The sequence below is a fragment of the Musca autumnalis genome, unplaced genomic scaffold (assembly GCF_047663935.1).
Source record: "Musca autumnalis isolate F117 unplaced genomic scaffold, ASM4766393v1 scaffold_2, whole genome shotgun sequence".
In the NCBI taxonomy this organism is placed as follows: domain Eukaryota; kingdom Metazoa; phylum Arthropoda; class Insecta; order Diptera; family Muscidae; genus Musca; species Musca autumnalis.
Window position 1 is genome coordinate 229,723,019 of NW_027411755.1, and position 22,617 is coordinate 229,745,635.

Sequence of the window (22,617 nt, forward strand, 5' to 3'; positions counted from 1 at the left end):
TACTTAGTCCAAAGAATTATCTGTTGGCCAACACTATTGTTCTTCGTATTTCACAAGTTGCTGTTGTTGTAGCGGCTCCTACATGTACATATGTGTATGTCCTAATTTTATTGATTCGGCTCTGCCTCAAGATCCAAGCTTAGAAAGAACGCCACCTGAATAGGATCAGTCCAAAGTGAGAGTGGAGTCAGGTTAGCCGTAGTAGTATGCGAACCGGTGTCGCATGCTGGGCAGATATTCTATGTGCCATCAATCTTGGCCCACTAAGAATTGAGGCGGCTGCACTATCCAGATCTTAGTTGTGCCAAAACGACTCTCATTTGCCTTGGCAGACGTTGCTCTTCTGCCGCCACGGGTGGTGGATAATCTTCGAGGACGATATTCCGACTATAGGCTTCTAGAGCCTCAGCGACCGCATCAGTGTGAACATCTCTCAAACCTGTCGATAAGAACGTTGATCTAGGGGTTCTCTTTTATATCTCTGGACCTCCCTTTCCAGATCACGATAATCCTCCCTGACAGGGAGGATTCACCACCAGATGGTGATTTGGATGGTCTTGCATATAGCATCCAAGCAAGTCAACATCCTGTTGTTTCGACGCACCGGCAGGATCTGGGTCTCCTCATGTAAATGGTCCACTGAAGACATGAGGTGTCACCAGGCTCAGGGCACCGTTCTGGCAGTTTTGTAAGTTATCCCATTGCTTATCACTTACGTTAGCAAACAACACTGGCGCCGCATAGCTTACCACAGACCGACTTATCCCGTTATATATGGTTAACAAGATTTCTTTATCCGCACCCGAAGTGCTGCCGGCTATTGACTTGAAGACCTTGTTCCTGTTTCACAACTTATCGCAGATAACTGTAGCTTGCTCGGACGACCTGTACATGCTATCGAATGTGACCCCCAGAACTTTGGGGTCGTTTGTGGTCGTAATAATTGAACCGTCGATCTGCACATTCAGTGGGAGCTTCATTTGCGCCGTCCATGTGGTGAACAATGTTGCTGTTGACTTAGTGGTGAATATTTTCATATTCCTCGCCTGGAAGAACTCTACAAGATTGAGACCGGACGCCATGAGTGTACAATCATCCGCGTACGTAATTAACTCAATGCCGTCGTTAGGGCGTAAAGTTGCAGAAAGCTAGAGGTTAAACAGTTCCGGAGATATCACCCCTTCTTGGAGAACTCTCTTCTTCACTCAACGGGGTTTGGACTTCCTGTCTCTGAATTCCACGTATGACTGGCGACCACATAAATATTTGATGGCCCAACGTTTCAGACAAGGCGGGAGGGTAGTATTCTCGATATCCTCAAACAGCCTAGCATGGCTGACCGTATCAAACGCTTTGGTCAGATCCAATGCTACCATCACTGTTCTGTGGCATGGTTTGTCCTGGTTCAGTCCTCGTCCAATATATGGGGAAAAGGCGTGCAGTGCTGTTGTGGTACTATGCTGCTAACAGAACCCGTGTTGATGATCCGCAACTGAAATACACGTTCTGATGTTGGGGAGGAGTAACGCCTCGAGTATCTTTGCTACTGGCGATAGAAGTGAAATCGGCCTATATGATTCACCTTTGCTGGCGTTCTTGCCTGGTTTCAGCAGCGGGACCACCCTGCCCATCTTCCAGGCATCGGGAACTATTAGGGTGGTTAGCGATAAGTTGAGGACCTTACTTGAATACTCGACTCCTGGGTCATCCAGCTGTTTTAGCATCACCATAGATATTCCGTCAGGTCCAAGCCCTTTGGATGACTTTGCGCCTCGGTTAACATCTGCAACATCATCCATCGTAAATTGTGGCGGTTCTTCCTCGGCTGGAAGATATCGCAAACGACGCAAAACACTTCTCTTCGCCCGGTCGCTATCGGAGTGATCGATCAATTGTCGGCAGAAATAGCCAGCGCACCTTTTCGGATCTGTCACAGCCACGCCGTTAAACGTGACAGATGTCCGATCGTCTCTCCTACCAGGGTTCGATAGCGCCTTAACCGTTGTCCACAATTTATTACAGCCGGCTCCAATGTTGCAGAACTTTAGATCTTCTAGCCACTTTTTCCGCTTGTGTTCGCTGACTGATCTATTGACTTCCATTGTCAGTTCCCTGACTCTGGGGTCGTTAGGGTTAGTACGAAGCTCATCACGCTCATTAGCTAATCCCGTCGCCTCTGCTGGGAAATTAGGTTTTATTTCAGATATTCGACCAGCAGGAATATAGCTAGCGGCTGCAGTAGTGATGATGTCTCGGAATTTTCTCTGCTACCAGAACATCACAGGGATTGAGCAGTTCTCTGAAGCGTTGGTTAGTGAACTCTCTGAAACCTTGCCAATCAACTTCCCCATGGTTAATGAAAGTAAGGCGTTCAGAGGTTATGAAGTCTGGTGGTCTATTGATGGAGATGAGGATTGGGAGATGGTCCGAACCAAGGGAAATGACGGGTTGCCATGTCACGTCATTCGTCAGACCGGGTGACACGATGGATATGTCAGACGAACTGTGGCAGAGTCCTCTAGAATGTGAAGCAATCTATTTGCTCAGTCAGATCTTTGCCCTCTCCCTTGGGCTGAATGCCATAAATTATGATGCGCATTTAAATCCCCTAGGCTCAGCCTCTCAGCAGAGGTCTATTGTTAGGCGAACAACGTGGAGCGCAGCTATTAATCGGCGGGATATACACATTCAGCAGTTCCATCTCGGCGGTTCCACACCTCACCGCTACCCCCATACCCTCCAAGTATGGGTCCCTAGAGTTTAGCTTAGGCAATATAGGTCTGTACTGGACATACTGGTGCAGTAGAAATGCAAGTCCAACACCCCCTCTTCTCGTACGATCCAGACGAAGAACGTTGTATACATCACAACTCCGAAGACTGCAGTTGTTGTTCAGCTTCGTTCGTAACAGCAATACGCGGTGTTAACGGCTGCGGCTGATACTTCTATTGGGGAGATTGCGGGGGAGTTTCATAGTCCGATGATGATGATGATGAAGACTCACTGGGGATCATGTTGGCGCAGCACGCAATTCTCCCATAGGAAGGTCAGGCCTGAACAGTTCCTGAAATGCACCCATCCACGGCACCCGTTGCATCTCAGCGACACCAACACAAGTGATGTTTTATGTTGTGTTTATGGCGGTGCCGAAGTAGACGAGGTTTTTTTATTGCTTTCTTTAACTCATCTTGGCCGGGCGGTATACATTCAAAACCATTTTCTGGGATATCCCTAGCACACTCCATATCCCGAGCGCTGGTCCCTATAGGAGGATGTGCCTGTACCAAAGACATCAGTTTTTTTCATAGTACGTTACTAAATTCGGCGTCGGGTTAGTTTAGTTAAGGCCGTTCCGGACCGTTTCTTGGTATATTTTCTATCCCCTAAGTCACACGGTAAAAATAACCTATATACGCTTAATGTTTTAAAAACTGAAAATAGTCCAATGGTAGTCCATTTAGTGGCAAAAATTATGAGTAGATTTCCTTCCCCTTTGATCATTTACTTTGTCCTGCCTGTTTTGAATACAACGTTTTTCAATAAAGATATTTCATTTCCCTTTTCAGTGATTATTTAATAAACCGATCCCCCTAATCCCTGCGAACCACTGCAAAATTTTAAATTTTTTTCAGCTATATAGTATTTGCTTATATATATTTTTTTACTTTTTTCCACTTACCGTTAAATTACAAAATACCGAACTGGCCATAGTAATTATCTTATTCTTCGATAAATCCAATTCCAGTAGGTTATTTTGTCCACGAAAATGGCTCTGCTGTACCAATGAAATATTATTCCGTGAGAAATCTGCATTTTCGCAACATTCGTTTTTTTTTTGTTGGTTTGTCAATTCAAATGAGCAGAAGAATGGTAATCAGGACAACAAGAACGACCACGACGACGACGCAGATGACGAACATTTTATATCAGCGACAGACAAAACCGCAGCAACCATAAAGATGATGAGGCGTTGATGATGACGACAATGTTGGTGGTATTTTATATAACGTCCAGTATCCCATCATTGAAGCAGCAAATGGGCCGCAGTTAACAACGACATTGATGGTTGGTTTGGCGTTTTTATTTATTTATTTTAACATACAGAAATCACCAACATCCATTTATGTTTACCATAAAAGATTTTAATATATGCCGATTCATATATTCAGCCCGTACGTATGATTGTCATTTACCATGACCATAGCCAGTTGTATGAGTGTTGGTGGTATTACATGGAAATATACAGTGAAAAAGAAGAAGTGAAAACAACTTTAATTAATAGCCGTAAGAAAAATATTCAACAAAAATAAATATACTTAATTATTAATTTTAAAGGGAGAATACTGTATTGGAAACGGATTTAAGTTACGAGATTTAATCAGTTTAAGGGATTTGATTTAAATTATTTTTACATTTAAATAGAGTATAAAATAGTCCTTTAAGAGGTAAAAAAAACTGTAGAAGCTTTAAAACTTCAATATATGGTAAAAACCACAAATGTTTTACAATCGATGAATCCGAGTTTCACCCATTCAGAATTCGCGAACTGTTAACATATTATATTTAGTATGACTGAAATTCTTCAAAATGAAGTGTTTTAGGAGGGATCCCATAATATCGACCATTAACATTAATATTCGTGGAAGCTGTGTTGGCATCAATGTAGAAAAATTGGTAAAAATGGGTTGAAGCCAACAAGTTTTTTATGTTCCCTTCCGATTTCTTGGAATGGAATTGATTGCTTTATACGCGATTATAATATTTGCTAAAACGCGTGTAATAAATTACAGAGATACGCAAGTAATACCGGTCTTTTACGCAAAATTGAATGTGGAGGCACATCCGCGGTTCTTAAAGAATGTATTTGACATAGGTGTATATTGACGTATTTTTGATGGGCGCTAATGAAACCGGATGCGTATCAAAATCGTATGAACATTGCGCGACTTTTACCCACTTTAAGCTTTTTGGCATTGTGAGATGCAACGGACGGCACACAATGGCCGCTGAGTGAAACATCGAAATGTGCATAGGTATTGATTGGGGAGATATAGGATTTTCTTGATGAAAAAACGAAATAACTTCTCAATATCATCGTATTTAGTATATCCCTAAGCTTCCGAAGCATAACACATTACTGATTTAGCACAGGAATCAAATATGTTTAATTTGTTTGTCTGAGAGATTCGTGGATTTTGCATATAATTTGGCCAATCAGAATTGATTTCCATTTTAGACATTGAAAGCTTGTTTTTCAAATGATTCTTGAAAGAAAGGTGATATGAGTTTTCAAAACCAAAATATGTGTAGCTATTGACAATTTCAATGTCATGGTTGTTGTATTGAAACTGTATATTAAAAGGTAATCTCGGACTTTTTTTTAAAAACCATTACTTTAGATTTTGATAAATTCACTTTTAAGCTCCATAGAGAGCAGTAATCTTGTAGGACATTGATTATTTATTGCAGTTCATTGGACGATTCAGAGAGCAGTACTATGTCATCGGCATAGAGTAATATTTTAACATTGACGTCTGCAACATTTATAACACCCGGGAGAATATTCGGCAAATCATTGACGTATAAAGAAAATAGTATTGGGATAAGGATGCATCCTTGCTTTACACCGGAGCTTACAGTAAAATACTCGGAGTAAGTATAGCCGTCCAATATTTTGCTGTTAGTATTGCTTTACAGCAATCTTAGTATTGTAACGAATTTTGTTGATAGTCCTTAGGCGCAGAGTTTATAAAATAAGCTATTTCTTGGTATTAAATCAAATACCGAAGAGAAATCAACAAAAAATGCATATGTCGCTTTGTATTTTAATTGGTTTAGGTTAACAACACTAACTTAATTGAAGTTATTATCAATTGTTGAATAGTTCTTCCTAAAGCCAGCCTGGAATTCGTTTAAAATATTATGAGTTGATAGCCAATTTCTTAATCTATTTAACAATATTGAGTTGAATATTTTACATATGCAATCGATGAGAGACAAACCCCTATAGTTGCTTACGATATTTACTTTACCTTTCTTATGGAGTGGTATTAGTATAGACTCAGTGAAAGAGAATGGAATTTCTTCCCTAAGAAATATTTTATTGAAATCGCATATTAACTTTTGCAGAAAGCTTCGGGGAGCATATTTATAAAATTCATATTGGATACCATGCTGGCCAGGAGATTTATTCAATTTCAGACTTTTAACAACATTGTAAAGTTCAATGAGCTCAAAAGGGGAGTCCAGAAAGGGGTCTGTAATAAGTGGTACACACCAATTTATGCTTTGAAATTCATCGGGGTTATATAAAAGGGAACTAAAATATTGTTTAAAGTCATCAGAATCTATGTTTCCTTTCACATTGTTTTTAGGGTTCCTCAAGGACTTGCATATATTCCACCAACCTTTGCTACTATTTACTCGGTCTAATTTTTTTAGGTTATTATTGAATATCGTCAAGTTTCTTTTTTATGCACAACTTACGAAAACTGCTTTTCGCAGACTGATAAAGCGATCTATTAATCGGGGAATTTTCTCTTCTACATAACTTTAGACGGTTAAGCATTGTTGATCTCTGAGACCAGTCAAACCATTTTTGCCCTGGTTCAAAGAACTTTCTGTTCTTTTTACGACTTTGAGCTGTTTTTATTGAATTAGTAATAAAGATAAGTATGTCATCGACAGTTGTATTATTGATAACACTTTGATCTAAAGAAATAGAGTTTAGGGCTTGAATATATTGTACTTCATATTTCTTATTCCAATACAACCTTTCTAAACACTTCCCATTTTTTTTATTATAGGAGTGAAAATTTTCAACTAAAGACATAGTGGCATATGGTCTGAACATGATTTAAAAGGAATACTGAATTTATCTATATACTGTAAGAAAAAGGACAACAGATGCAATAATCTATTGAGGAATATCCTATTACACCGGAAAAACTGTACTCTCCGTCAATGTCCCCATTTACTCTGCCATTGACAATAATGCCACCCATATTTTCGATCAAGTTCAATAGTTGTTTACCTCGTGAATTTACGGCTGAATCTTTAGAATGTCTTTGTATATAGATATGAAATATATTTTGTAGTGTGTTGTTATATAAGATCTGATTATTTCCCATTCTCGCGTTCATGTCAACAAAAAATGCAAAAGTTTGATGGAGCAAAATCCGACAAAAAGGCTTCAAACTGGTCAAAATATTTCTTCCATTTGGTGCAATTTAAATAGACAGGTATTAGGTAAAAATCACTACCATGGAAGTTAACCTCTTTAACGGGTAAACATTTGTCGTTATAAACTCGATTTTAAATTTGTTTTTAATTTCTTTTTTATAGTCATACTAGCCGACCCGGTTCCGCGTTGCTGGCCCGTCGTTTTGGATTTCCGTGTAAGCCTAAGTAATCTATCTACAATTTATCTATCTAATTTTGATCCCTCTAGATTTTCGAAGTCGATGTTTTGGTATAATCCTCATGAAATGGTATCTCCAGATGTAAAATAGAATGTTACTTTAATTATAGTCTCGAACATAAGATGTGTAAGGATATAATTAACTTTATGATTTTGTTTGTAACACATCGGAATATTCGTCGGAGAACCTATAAAGTATGTATATATTCGTGATCAGCATAACAAATAAGTCGATATAACGATGTCCGCCTATATGTTGAAATCAAGATGCAGTTCGCGATCTTTAACATATTTTAGTACGGAAGTTTATATTTATTACTCTTAGCATGGTTGGTATTAAAACTTGGTTGACATAAAATGACAATAATTTGGTATTTATTCTCCCTTAGAGGCAAAAAACACTTCTGCAAAGAATTATAGGCATAGGTCTACGTTTTGATAGAGCTACCCTAGAACGGTACCTCCTGAGTTTCGATATTTTGGAGGTTTTAGTCTCATTATCCCACAATTTGGTATTTAGTCTTCAGTGTGGGTATAAAACATAGAATATTTGGTAAAGGTACAGGTTTTCATAATGTTCATGTAACGGTAGCTCTCGATCTTCGGTATTTTCAAGTTTATATCCACATTATTCATACAAAATGGCTATAATTGATACTTAGTCTCCCTTGGAAGTAAAAACAGAATTATCGGCATATGTCCAAGTTATAATACAGTTACCATAGGACGGTACCTCCCGAGTTTCGATATTTTGGAATTTTTAGTGTCATTATTCCACTGAAATGGTTACGATTTGGTGTTTAGTCTTCATTATGGGTATAAAACATTCCCGCGTAGCATATTCGGTAGACGCTTTGTATGTAGCCTCCATTGATCGATACCTTCCGATTTTCAGTAATTTCAAAGTTTTAGCGGCATTATTCAACAGAAATGTTTATATTTGGTATTTAGTCTCCCTTGGAGGTGTCAAATATTTTAGCAGAGAATTGTCAATATAAATACACGTTGGACATAAAACGATACCTATCGACTTTTTGGGGATTTTTAATGTTTTAGCCAAATTATTCAACCGAAATGGCTGAAACCTGATTTCAATATTTATTTATGCTGGTGGGTATAAAAGTTCGGGCCGGTCAAACTTAACGTCGTCGAACTTGTTGTTAAAAAAGTGCTGTTTCATTGAACATGTTATTATATAACACTCCTAAACATCAAAACATCAGTGATTTATAAAAATGACTTCAAAATTATAGTTGGATTTATCTAAAATTTTAAAGACGTGGTGTTGATCGAGATATTCCAAGCATTAAAGTCAATGTTCATGGCATGTTTGCAGTCCCACTTACTGAATTTTAAATCTAATCAGTAAGAATAAAGTTTTCAAAAATTGGACGCGGTATTCTGCTTCCAAAACACACATTAATGACGGAGACCAGACTGATACGTCTGATAATTTCTAAGATTTCGGGATTTGTTAAAACCCGTTGTGGGGGAGGTCCCCCACACCCTTTATTTAAGGTATTCTCCCACCTTATGAAACTACATATAAAATTTCATCAAAGTCGGTTCGAATCGGCTGGAAATTTAATTTAGAACATCATGTCAGTCTTAAAGAACTTTATATAAATTTAAAAAGATTATATATACACCGCATTGGTGGACCGTCATTTTAGTGACCAATGCACATTTTTAAGGCGTTCTTGTTATTTAACCATCTTTCAAATTAGGTTTTGCCTGATTTCTCAATCGATTTTTTGGAATTTCGGTCAAGCGTCGTTTAACATTATCGGAGTTCTACTGTATTCCAAAATGTGGGGTTGATCGCGCTTTCCCACTCATTAAAGTTAGAGTTTATAGCGTTTTTGTAGTCACGCTTACTAAAATTAAGGATATTATCTATAATTATACATTCTTTGAAAAAATGGGCTGACCGAGATATTCGACTTCCGTGGTGACCATTCAGGATCAAGACAGTTATTGCCATCGTATTGCCAACAATTTTTAAGCAATACGTTCAAAAATATCTTTGATTTGACGTTTTCATAAAAAAATTGACACTCCACTGACCAGTATTAAAAATAGCTAAAAACCTATTCTCAGACATAAAAATTCCACATACAAAATTTCATTGAATTCGGTTCAGCCGTTTCGGAGGAGTTTAATTTCGAACATCATGGCAGTCTCGAAGAATTTTATATATATACTAGCTGACCCGGTTCCGCGTTGCTGGCCCGTCGTTTTGGATTTCCGTGTAAGGCTTAGTAATCTATCTACAATGTATCTATCTAATATTGATACCTCTAGATATTCTAACTGAATTGACGATAAATCGACGTTTTGGTATAACCCTCATGCAATGGTATCTACAGATGTAAAATATAAAATTACTTTAATTAAAGCCTCCACCATAATATGAAGGGTATAATTAACTTTATGATTCTGTTTGTAACACATCGGAATATTCGTCGGAGAACCTATAAAGTATATATTCGTGATCAACATAAAAAATAAGTGAATATAACGATGTCCGTCTCTCTGTCGAAATCAAGATACAGCTCGCGATATTTAACATAGAGGTTTTCAATTTGGTACAGAAGTTTTTATTTGTTCCCGTAGCATGTTTGGTATTGAAAATTGGTTATATCAGTCTACATTTTGATATAGCACCGACTGACTTAACGATTTTCGGAATCTTCAAGGTTTTATCAGCATTATCCTACCGAAATGACAATACTTTGGAATTTAGTCTCCCTTAGAGGCATAAAGCATTTTTGTAAAGGATTATCAGCATAGGTCCACGTTTTGAGAGAACTACCCTAGAACGGTGCCGCCCGAGTGTCGATATTTTGGAGGTTTTAGTCTCATTATCGCACCGAAATGGCTGCAATTTGGTATTTAGTATTCAGTGTGGGTATAAAACATAGAATATTCGTTAGAGGTCCTGGTTTCTAAATAGTCTTCATTGAACGGTACCTCTCGATCTTCGGTATTTTCAAGTTTATAGCCACATAATTCATACGAAATGGCTATAATTAGTACTTCGTCTCCCTTGGGGGTATAAACCAATTCTACAGAGAATTATCGGCATATAGGACGGTACCTCCCGAGTTTCGATAATTTGGAGGTTTTAGTCTCATTATCCCACCGAAATGGCTATGGCACCCACCGAAATGGCTATCCCAACTAATGGCTATTTGGTGTGTTGTCTTCATTGTGGGTATAAAACATTCCCGCATAGAATATTCGGTAGAAGTTTTTTATGTAGCCTTCATTGAACGATACCTTCCGATTTTCAAGGTTTTAGCGGCATTATTCAACAGTAATGGCTATATATGATATTTGGTCTTCCTTGGAGTTATCTAATATTTTAGTAGATAATTGTCGGTACCGATTTTTTGGGGATTTTGAATGTTTTAGCCCATTATTCAACCGGAATGGCTTAAACCTGATTTCAATATAATTTATGGTGGTGTGCATAAAAGTTGGGGCCGGTCGAACTTAACGTCGTTTTTACTTCTTGTTAGCAGAGAGATGTTACATTGAACACGTTATTATTTTGCACTCCTAAACATGAAAACATCTGTGATTCATTAAAAATGACTTAAAAATGCTATTGGGTTTATCCAGAGTTTGCTGTATTAAAAAAACGTGGTCTTGATCGAGTTATTCCAAGCACTGAAGTCAATGTTCATGCCATGTTTGCTGTCTTACTTACTAAATTTATAAATCTAATCAGTAAGAATAAAGCTTACAAAAATTGGACGCAATCGCGGTATACTGCTTCCAAAACCCCCATTAATGGCAGATGCCACAATTGCAATTGTATTAAGTACCAATACGTCTAATAATCTCTGATATTTAGCGATTTGTTAAAACCCGTTGTTGGGGAGGTCCCCCACACCCTCCATTTTCGGTATTCTACCACCTTATGAACCTACGCACAATTTCATCCAATTCGGTCCAGCCGATTCGGAAGTTTAATTTAGAAAATAATGTCAGTCATAAAGAACCCTATATACATTTAGATAAGTTATAGATGCACCGAATTGCTGGGCCATCGCTTTAGTGACCAATGTACATTTTTTAGACGTTCTAGTTATTTAACCATCTTTGAAATTATGTTTTGCCTGATTTCTCAATCGATTTTTTGGAATTTCGGCCAAGGGACATTTAACGTTATTTGGGTTGTAGTGTATTCCAAAATGTGGGGTTGATCGCGCTTTCCCAATTATTAAACCAGTGCTTAAAGCGTTTTTGTAGTCACGCTTACTAAAATTGAGGATATTACCTATAAATACATTTTAAAAAAAATTGGACTGACCGCGATATTCCACTTCCGAGATGACCACTCAGGATCAAAACAGTTATTACCATAGTATTGCAATCAATTTTCAAACAATACGTTCAAAATTATCTTTGATTTCACGTTTTCTTAAAAAATTTTGTGGGGGTATAAAAGTATAAAAAATAGCTAAAAACCTATTCTCAGACCTAAAAACTCCACATACAAAATTTCATCGAATTCGGTCCAGCCGTTTCGGAGGAGTTTAATTTCGAACATCATGGCAGTCTCGAAGAATTTTATATATATATAGATATATATATATATATATATATATATATATATATATATATATATATATATATATATATATAAACACTTGCACTACCAAATCGGTTCAGTTTAATTGCATCTACCCAATGTAGCTAATAATTTTGGAAGTAAGATGAAAAATTTGATATTTTATTGTGAATGACATGAGTTTTAACAGAGATATACCCCCAGCCTGTGTGAATTAAAGTACTATTTTTCTCGAAAAAATGTATGCAAAATTTCGGGCGTATGAACTTCCCACAAAAATATCGACTAGGATAAAAGCTCAAAGCTTCGAGAGTTTCCATACGCTCCAGCCACTACATATGGTATTAAAGTGAATTTATCCGAAATTTTGTGTGGGAGGTACCCGAAGGAGTGGATAAATACAGTCCATATTCGGACATGATCTATATCTGGAAGATACATTACAATGTGTAAAGTAAGGACCAAATCGATCAGTCCCTTCAAGAGTTATAGTGCAAACAGTTTTTCCGAACATTTTTGAAGTTTTGTGGGGGAGGTGCCTGAAGGAGTGGACCGATATGGCTTATCTTGGACTTAAACTATATTTTCACAAAATATTACGAAGGCCAAATTATGAACCGAATCGGCAGATCCTTTCGAGAGTTATATTGAGCTTCAACAACTACACACGGCGTCACAGGGGTTTCTTGTACCTTTCAGGCTATTTTCTCAGGAAGTATGGACCTGGGGGGGGGGGGGGGAAGTGAATACAAGTTGCTATAACACAAAACGAAGCGATTTAGGAACAGGTCCTAAACTGAACTTCTCCGAAATTTTGTGTGGGAGGTACCCTAAGGAGTGAACCGATTGAATCCATATCTAAGTCTAGTAGCATTTTGGTGATGTGCAAAGTAGGGACCAAATCGGTTACTCCCTTCAAGAGTAATCGGGCACACACATTTTCCGAACATTTTCAAACTTTTGTGGGGGAGGTACCGGAAGGAGTGGACCAATATAACCCATCTTCGAACTTAAACTAAGTTTGGACGAAATATTGCGAAAGCAAAATTTTGGACCGAATCGGTTGATCCGTTCGAGAGTTATCGTGCCCTCCAGCCAGCCAGACAGACAGACAGACGGACGGACATTGCTCAATCGACTCCAAATTGTCTAAAACACATTTCGTCCAAACATACTTGGTGTCTAAAACCATTATTTCGATGAGGCACATTTTGCCCGTGTATATACCCTCGTTAGCATAAATGCTGAGGGTATAAAGAAAATTTCGAACTTATTTAAAAACGTTACAAAGTTTCCCATATTAATGCAGCTCCGAAGGTTTGAAATATTGAATGATAATAAATGACACGAAAGAAACTGGTATTGCGAATATGAATTTGGCTGCTTACAAAAAAACTTCGATCGGACTACCAACCTTAGTTAAAATGTTTGTGAGGAAGTCTGTATCCTTCTGTGTGGACGATTGTATTTTTCCACTAACCTATATATACTTGACACCGTTAATGTATAAGGAAAACTCGCCTAGGCGTATCTTAGTTTTAATTTAGCTTTTAGATAGAATCTTAGACACTTTTCTCAGGTTGTATGTACTTATTTGTTCAACTGCCGTGTTATCCTTTTGTATGTATAAATTTTTTCCGTTAAGTTTTCTCCTTGCTTCAATGATACGTTGAACTTGACTAGGGGTATCAAGAGTAAACACAAACGACTTTCCAGAAGCTAGCATTCTTGTGTTAATTACGTTAATCTCCACATCTAAGTCTTCTTTGCATATTCTTCTAAAGTTCATCTTGGCAGAGTGATTATTTTGACATGATAGACCGCTCACAACTACATTCGACGATCTACTTCTACAATCTATAACTTCAATGCGGATAGTTAGCTTTTCAACTTCCTGTTTCAGTTTGAAGTTTTCTGCTTTTAAAACTTCCGCTTCCTATTTGATGGCAACAACATCCTCCTTTTTAGCTACATCTTTCAATTTGTCGTCCAACATATCACCCAGTTTGCTCTAATAGAAAACGTCTTGATTTCTATCAGTATTCATTTTATGAAAAGGTGAAAAATTTTTGAGAGCAATGTTTATGTGATCTGGCGATGTCGATAATAGCGTGCTCTTTACACTCATCTGTTGCTGTTTAATAACATATGATTTTATTTCGATAACGATATCTAACCCAGTGACTTTCTTATCGATTACAAGCTGTAGGACAAGTTTGAGAGAGAAGCACAGCTGATGTTTACCTTTTTCTTTTGTTGGTGGTAGTTGAAATATTGCTTTCCAGTGAAATATTATCATTTTTCAGCAGGGTTTTTTAAATAATAATTTAATTCAACCAAATATCAACAGCAATGATGCATCATCCACTAAGACATATGGTGCAAATGATCAGGATACCTGAAGTTGCCTTTTTATAGAGTATGTTTACAATCTATGAGACACCTCACAAAAGTCGACCGGCTGTATGTAATAACAACAAATGGTATTGGGTATATGGGCTGCTGAAGGACAGGCCAGCAGCTTTCGTTAACTTCCCGTAGGTTTTTGAGTTAACCTAGACGTTTTCGAGGTAAGTTTTGAAACGTTCTTCCTAATGTATAATAATCAGTTGTCAGACTCCAGTCCATCTTGCAGCTGCCTCTTCAATCGTCGAATACTTTTTCTATTTCTATTTCTGTGGGTATCTGTAGGGATAAAACGTCGGATACTGGTCTAGATTTGGGCAGCTGTTGAGAAATTGATGTACAGCTCGTCCTCTCGTGTCCGTCGTTGAGATCGCATCCAATAATTACTTAAGAGACGGCGCTCAAATTGACGATATCGCTAAGATCGACAGGATTGAAGTATGCTTGTCATGATGAAAAAGTCTGAGCCCCTGCTCTACAGGATTATGTGGCCGATATCCACAAGGAGTTGCTCCGACTTCAGCGAACTTCGAATTACTCCAGTACCTCCGTCAGTGCGATTTTTTCTTTGTAGCATGTATAACCGTCGATTGCAAATCGATGCTTCTCCGTAAGTTTATGCTCTGTTAACAGCAGAATTTCTTGCTTATACTGATTCATGAACGGCTGCAGATTGCGCCATTTCTCCCTGGAAACGGCAGAAGTTATGTTCAACGTCAATATCCCAAAACATGCATAAGAAGACACATGAACGTGTTTTCATTTCCCTAAGCCTCTCTGATCCGTTTATAACCTCCTCGGAAGTTTGTGAGGTCAAAAAAGTTTTTGTCGAAGGTTTTGTATACTTCAGCAAAATATTATTGTCGACACTGACCTCTGCAGTTGTGGTTCTGGGTGCAGGTATCGGTTATGTTCCAGTGGAGCATGCTGGGCGAACTCCTGTAGCAGCTGCGATCGATAAACCGGCACGAACGTTAGCAAAGCGCTCTTATTTAGCCTTTACAATGCAAATTGGTTCGTCTTTCTCTGCTGTTATGGTGAACTTGGAGGACAATAGGCAGTTCTTCGGCTCTTGTTACTCTCCGCATTTCACTCGATGTTATGGCATGATGCAGTTACTGAAACATGTCCATAGCGTTGGTCGTTACGACACTATATTGTATATTTCTTTATCATAGAAGAAGGTTACATCGCATGCAATAATCCACTTTTTCTCGCCTATACTGATAGCCCTGTTGACTAAATTTGGAAAGTCAATTCCTTCCAAAACTCGGATAATATTATCTCCTGCCAGTTTTGAATAGGGTAGATTTGGCTTGGAAGTGTGAGTGTTGAATTTGTCCTTCCTCTGGTGCAGCATTTTCCTAGATTTTTCGCAGTTTTGCAGTCCTTGTATGCGGACCGACAGGTGTATCAAAATTGAAAACGTCTTTTTGTAACATATAAAATTCGCTTCTTCAAATTTCTATTTAAATCTGGTTCCGAAATATCATTTGTTAGAAAGTTTAAATAACAAAATGTTGAAGACTTCCAGTCTAACAGTCTGAACTTTACGATATATCATAATATTGCTTAATATTATATATCTAACCTTCTTAGATTTATTTTATATATATTTTTGTTAACATAAAGTTAAACCCCCGCCCAGGATTTCCTTATTTAAACACCAAAAATCATTGCTGAAAATTTCATTAAACAAACGTCATCCAGTTTTCCGCCTTTCATTTCCTCTAAAATTTCATATAAACTCAATTTACTGTTTATTATACTGATTATGGCTTTATTATCTACTGTAAACAGTTAGTAACTTTTTTATGTTCCTGCCGTTTTGTTGGTTGGTTGCTTTGCAGCAAAAAAAGAATAGAACTCCAATTTTATGGCATTTGATTTTTGCCAGTTGTACTTCTCTACGTTTTTTATTTATTTATTTAATTTGTGTCTCTTTTATGTATTTCATTCTTTTTTTTTTTGTGAAATTTATTTTTCTTTGAATGTAATCACCAGCTGTGTATTAGCTGCTGGAGTTCATCTTAAGAAAATAAAATAACAAAAAGACAGCAACCAAACGAAAGCTATACAATTTTACAATCTAAAGTCAATCAACAGCAAAGGTTGTCAATTTTTTTTTTAACAAGATACAATGCTAACAATTGCGGATGACACTTAAAAATTATGGCATTTTGTTTACAACTAACCGGCCTCTTTGTTGTTTGTATCTTTTCAAAATTGTCAATTTGAAATTTAAATGTCTAAATTTCTTTTGCTGTTGTTTTAATGTCAATAAACAGTCAAGAATGATTAGACCTGGGTGGCTGGAGTTTTCTATTCCTAGACATTGAACAGCTATTCTAGTTGGATGATGAGTTCTAATGATAAGGAATGATAAGTTGGATAACATCTCTGCAAGGTATGCTTACAAAGAAGCATATCAATGTATGTACGTCAATGTTCTTAAAGTGCGTTCGTTATTTATTCTATCTATTGTGCCAACGGAAACATCATTTCATTCATTGAAATTTAGCTAAAAATTTTTAGAATTTCAGAATAAATTCAATGTTAAGCATAAATAAGAAGTTTAAATATTTTGCATTTCTTTACGAAATTAAAGGCGATGTTATTTTAAATGGCAATCCGCTTGGTTGAAATTTAAATATGTATGTGCTACTGGCGCTGTGTAATAGTATGTATAAGCTCAATAGAGGTATTGGGCTCATTAATGGGAAATTTGATATAGGTGGCACCGTGGTGCAATGGTATACGAACCCACCTTGCACACAGACAAAAAAATCAAATATTCAACGGTGTCAAAATACCCTTTAATGTAATGTTAGTGAAATTTCTTGAGTATTACTATGTAAAACTTCTGCATAAGTGGTGTTTTATGACACGCCGTTCATTGAGCTAATATTGAAATTCTCCATTGTCCCTTCTAGGATGTTTGTGGATCAATTACATTTTTGTAAGAGGTGTGACTGAAACTTCTCGTCTGCGGATGCGATCTTAAATCATTACAACAATTTGAATTGCCACGGGTCATAGTTTTTTCTCAGAATAATATTTTCTTGACTCAATTTTGTCTCCGAAGCATAGGAATATCGGTCCTATATGTTACATTTGCGGAAGTTTTTTTTTAGCAAATTTCCTACAATTGTTAAACAAAGTGTCTTTAATTTGACATTTGAGGTTGTCAGTGATCAAAAAGCTTCTCCAACCCGGGTCCACACTTTGATGTAGCTTCCATGTAAAAGTACCGCCCGATTGAAGACATTTTTACTGAACTTAACAATTTATATACTGACTGCGTTTCAAAAAAAAAAAAAAAATAAATAAATAAATAAAAAAATAATAATAATAAAAATAAATAAATAAATAAGTAAAAATTAAAAAATTGTTAAGTTCGACCGGGCCGAACTTTTATACCCTGCATCATAAAATATTCTGAAGTAAAATGTCAATAATCGAATGCCTAAATTAAGTCAGAAAGTGTAAAAATGTCTTCAAACGGGCAGTACCTTATCATAAAAGCTACATCAAAGTGTGGACCTGTGTTGACAATTATTGGTGGAGAAGTTTTGTGACCACTGGGAACCTCGAATGTCAAATTATAGATAGTTCGTAGCAGAAGCAAAATTCCTCAAAAATCCAAAAAAAAATCTGACGTACCGTTATATGCGGGATATACCAAAACATAGACCAATGCAGATAATTTACCGTGGAGAAGTTTTGTGACCACTACCGTTATTTGGGGGCTATACCAAAACATTGGTTTTTGTTGCCAATTTTTGGTGGATACGTTTCCTAACTGCAGGGAACCTCAAATATCAAATCATAAATTAGCTAAACGTCTAATAATATCGAAAATCGGGGTGCCGATTTTCCACGGCAACATCAAAACCTGCTCGCTACCACACACACAAACGGTAATTTTTCTACTCGATTATACCCGATTTTACTGTTCGAGTAAATTCGTTCTCTATTTCGAGCATTTTCACTCTCACTCGTTTTTTCATGCAAAAATCTTACCCTTCAAGTACTTTTACTCGCAAACACTTTTCACTTGCGAGTAAAATAGAGCAAGTTTGAAATATGCATCGCGAGTAACGAGTAAAAATAGAGTACACTCGGTTTATTTTTCTACTCGCGCGAGTACTCCCGTTCGAAATCGCTCAAGTTTCACTCGCGAATAGAATTCGAGTGACTATTTCGGAGCTCTGGCTATACCAAAATATTGACCTATGTTGACATTTTTGGAGTAGAAGTTTCTTGACTACAGGTAATCTCAAATGACAACTTACGGGTAGTTCAGTCAAAAAAATTTTTGCTAAAATGCTCAAAATACCGAAAGTCTGGAGCTACCGTTATGTGGATATATCGATATATCGATCATTTACTCAAAGAGTGACACATCTCAAAAAAATCCGGTTTCGAGAAAAACGCATTTTAAGTTGGCCACTGAAATTTTACTTCCCAACTTAAAAAGATTATTACACAAAATCTAAAATAACTACTTGGACCATATTTTCACAAACAGCTAGCCAGATATTTGTACAAAGTTTCTGTGGAAGATCAAGCAGAATTTGAAGCGTTTAATGCTTTATGAACTCAAAAAAACTTTTTTTGTTTAATTAAAGGACATCGTAGGAATTGGTTGATTTTTCGAGATTCTATGTTGTGACAATCCGAACCATAAGACTTACTTCTGTGAAAATTTCAAAACTACTGTGGGTCGTGGATCATTATAATCCATCTCTGAACTTGATCTAGTTTTAGAAAAAAATATTACTAAGTACAAATGTGAATTTTCACGAATATTTCATGAAATTGGCCAAAGGTGAATTTTCACAAAATTGGCCTAAAGGGAACATTTAGTGTCCAATCGATAAGGAAATTATTACCAGTTCATTGATGTGGCCAGAAAAAAAATTTTATAAGAATTATGAAAATCGGGTAAGATTTTGATAATGCTCCAATATTATATTTTGCCAATATATCTTTATATTAAAATCCAGACGATTTTTACAATTTTTCGTAGGATTACTTGTTTACACACAGAAATGAACTGGCAACATTATCTCTTCGATTGAACAATAAATGTGGCCTTTAGAGCAATTTCGTAAAATTTCACCTTTGGCTCCATAGAAATTACTATGGGAACTTTGACGCCCTTTGGCACGTGTTAACATATTCCCATTGTGCTCAAACGTGGGCAATCTCAAAATCTAACAAAACTAAGCACTTAAGGGGGTGCCGCATAAAAAATCCAACATTGATGTTTTCCCTTGGAGTTAAAACCAGTCTAGTATTCACGCCTGTTGTATCGGCAACAATCATCACAATTGATCCCCACAGGCTGAACTGATCTAACACACTCTGGAGTCCTTCGAAGATTGTTTAAGGTTTTCCATCTGTCTTATTTTCCGCAGCAAAATATTCGATGCCAAAGATGCCATTCAATTATGGGTGAAAGTGATGTGGCATGTCATCCTTTTAGCATCTTCATCGATGAATTTTATATGAGCGTGGATCCCAAAAGATGCTATTCATTTTGGATCCGAAGCATGTCATTTCCCCCAATGCTTTGGCATGCCATTTTCCCAAACCCTTTGCAATGACATTATCATTATGACGAGAGTTATAACAACGATGGTTGTGATTTCGAGTCTCCGACAACCTCAAGCCTATTGTAAATAACACTGTGCTACAGTGAAACTTTGCAGGGGTTCTGATGCATAAATTCGGTATTGCGGGAGCCCATGGAAGACGAAAATATCTTTGGTTTCTTTGGGTCACTTCGTTTTTTGATTTTATAACGGTAAATGTAATGAAAAACGGGGTTTCTTGGATTTTCAAATTAAAACGGACATAACTTCTTTTTTCCACAACGGAAATTTATAGCTTATTTTTTATTTAAAAGGTGAAAATCATGGCTTTCGAAAAAGCCACAATTTTTAAAAATCGGGTAACATGGTGGAATCCTAACTGATTATGCCCTCAGCTGAGCTAGCCCATGACAAGATACGAGCCTTGTAATTTACCATATATGTATTTTCACCGCCACTCTCTGAATGGACTTATCTTGTTCTAAACTAAATTTGTTCCATAGTGGAATCGGATGGAGCCGACCAAGTGAAACAGAAATAACATAATTGCAATTAATGGATAAACCAAGAGTTCCTGTTCTACATGATACTTTCATCTCTGGAATGTGTCCTAAAGAAATAAAGATATTGGTCTTAAAGTAAAATGTTTGACATTTTTCACACAAAATTATGTTGCATTTCACCCGCTAAATACTATCTGATCTGTATGGAGGCTTCTTCTATGTTAAAAGCTCTAACCTTTATAAAAATTCGTGCTGATCGGACTATAATTAATATGTGTGAAGACTATGTCAGGGTCCATTTCACGTGTCAACATATTTTACGATGAGTGAAAACCGCAATTCATTCTAAATTTCGGTCCATACTTGAGGCCTGTAGTTACAATTGATTTAGAGCTAGATCGTTAACCTTTATAGAGATGTGAAAATGGTATACCACAAGGGGGTATGAATATTTCGTTGTGTTTCAGGAATTCTGAGCAAAATGAACTTCTAATATTCCTTTCATATTGTGGCGTAAAGCTAAAAAACGAAATCAAAATTCTTTATAATGCAAAATTGACTAAATAAAGTTGGATCGTGGTCATAAAATGTGATAAATTTGATGAAATTTTAATTGAACTGAAGATAAATTATTTATTTCTGATTTTTATATTTCTTGTCATTGTTAGAATAAATAGCTGTAACCCAGGTTTTTTTCATATTCTTATATTATAGAACATAATATTTTTTTTCTAGTATTACTTACCCAAAATTTTCAAATGTTGCAGACCCCATAAACTCTCCGGCCCAATAACGGGTACGTTTGATTCGGTTATACGCATTTCCTCCAGTTTGAGAAAATTTCTCAAAAACTGGCCAATTGTTACAGAATTCCGTGGTCCTTGAATAATGATGACCTGTACATCTTTGTCAATATTTTCAAAGGGGAAATGTGAAAGGCCACCTAAAAGAAAAAAAGCAAAAAAAAATATTTAACAAAGTTTATAGTTCTTTTTCAATCTTTTTAGTGAGTAGTGGACACGTCGAAATTTTTACATATGTATGTATGTTCTACAAACATTTAGAGAAAAAAATCTGAGCTACACAAAAATGCGATTTTAATTTCATAATTCCTGTCGATGTGTAGAACGATAGAGAAACTTGGAAACAGCAAATACACGTACCAAAACAAAAAATCCAAAAAAATTTCATGAAAAGAACAGAACAAATTGAAAACAAACATATTGTTCTTCATCACTGGAGGGCTTTCAATCCAAAAAATCATCGTTAAACCTTTTCTCTGCAAAAAAGAACAATGACGAATTTTGTCAAAAAGCAACAGCATTCCTTTGTATTGGATTGTAGTATTTCACGTGCATTTTCCTTTACTCTTTTCTGGATTATTTTGTTAACAATGTGTTGGAATATTTCAATCGAATTGAATGCAGACAATGGTGAATGTGGAGCAAGGGATACAATTTAAAACAAGTAAGAATGGCGTTAAGTTCGGCCAGGCCGAACTTGTTATACCCTCCACCACGAGTTTCATTGAAGTAAAATGGAACAACTAAGTTCCTTTCGTTTATTAGTTCGGTAGACAATGTGGCTAACCTTCAGAATACCGAAATTCGGGAGGTACCGTTCCATGGGGCTATATCAAAACATCGATCCAAACCTAAAAATTTCTGGCGGAAAGTTTTTTGTACTCAATGAAGACTAAATACCAAATTTCCGATATTTCGGTAAAACCATCAAGATACAAAAAATCAAGAGGTACGCCTCTATGGGGGATAAAAGAACCCGTGGACCTATACAAATAATTCTCTTCTGGAATATTTTATAACCACATGGAAGAGTAAATAACAAATTTCAGTCTCTCGGTGGGATATTGACGTCACAACCTTCAAAATCACGAAAACCGGTAAGTACTGAAGTATGGGGGTTATATCGAAAGATGGATGGTCAGAAAAGCTTTTAGCTCCAACAAAGACTAAATAACAAATTTCTCCAATTTCGGTGGGTTGCTGTGGCCAAAACCATCAAAATGCCGAAAATCGAGAGGTTCCGTTTTATGGGGGCTATATGACATATACCGAAAAATTTCTTGGAGAAAATTTTATACTCCAA

General features: G+C 36.7%; 1 protein-coding gene across 2 annotated transcripts in view; it reads right to left on the minus strand.

Annotated features, from left to right (window-relative positions):
• Positions 1 to 22,617, minus strand: part of rdo (leucine-rich repeat domain-containing protein reduced ocelli) — a 423,162-nt gene that overhangs the window by 64,160 nt on the left and 336,385 nt on the right. For both annotated transcript variants that reach the window (XM_073971011.1, XM_073971012.1), the window contains exons 4-5: positions 21,257 to 21,454; positions 3,680 to 3,807 (exon numbers count right to left, since the gene is read on the minus strand). In XM_073971011.1, the coding sequence (XP_073827112.1) occupies positions 3,680 to 3,807; positions 21,257 to 21,454 (326 nt within the window). The remainder of the gene's footprint in view (positions 1 to 3,679; positions 3,808 to 21,256; positions 21,455 to 22,617) is intronic.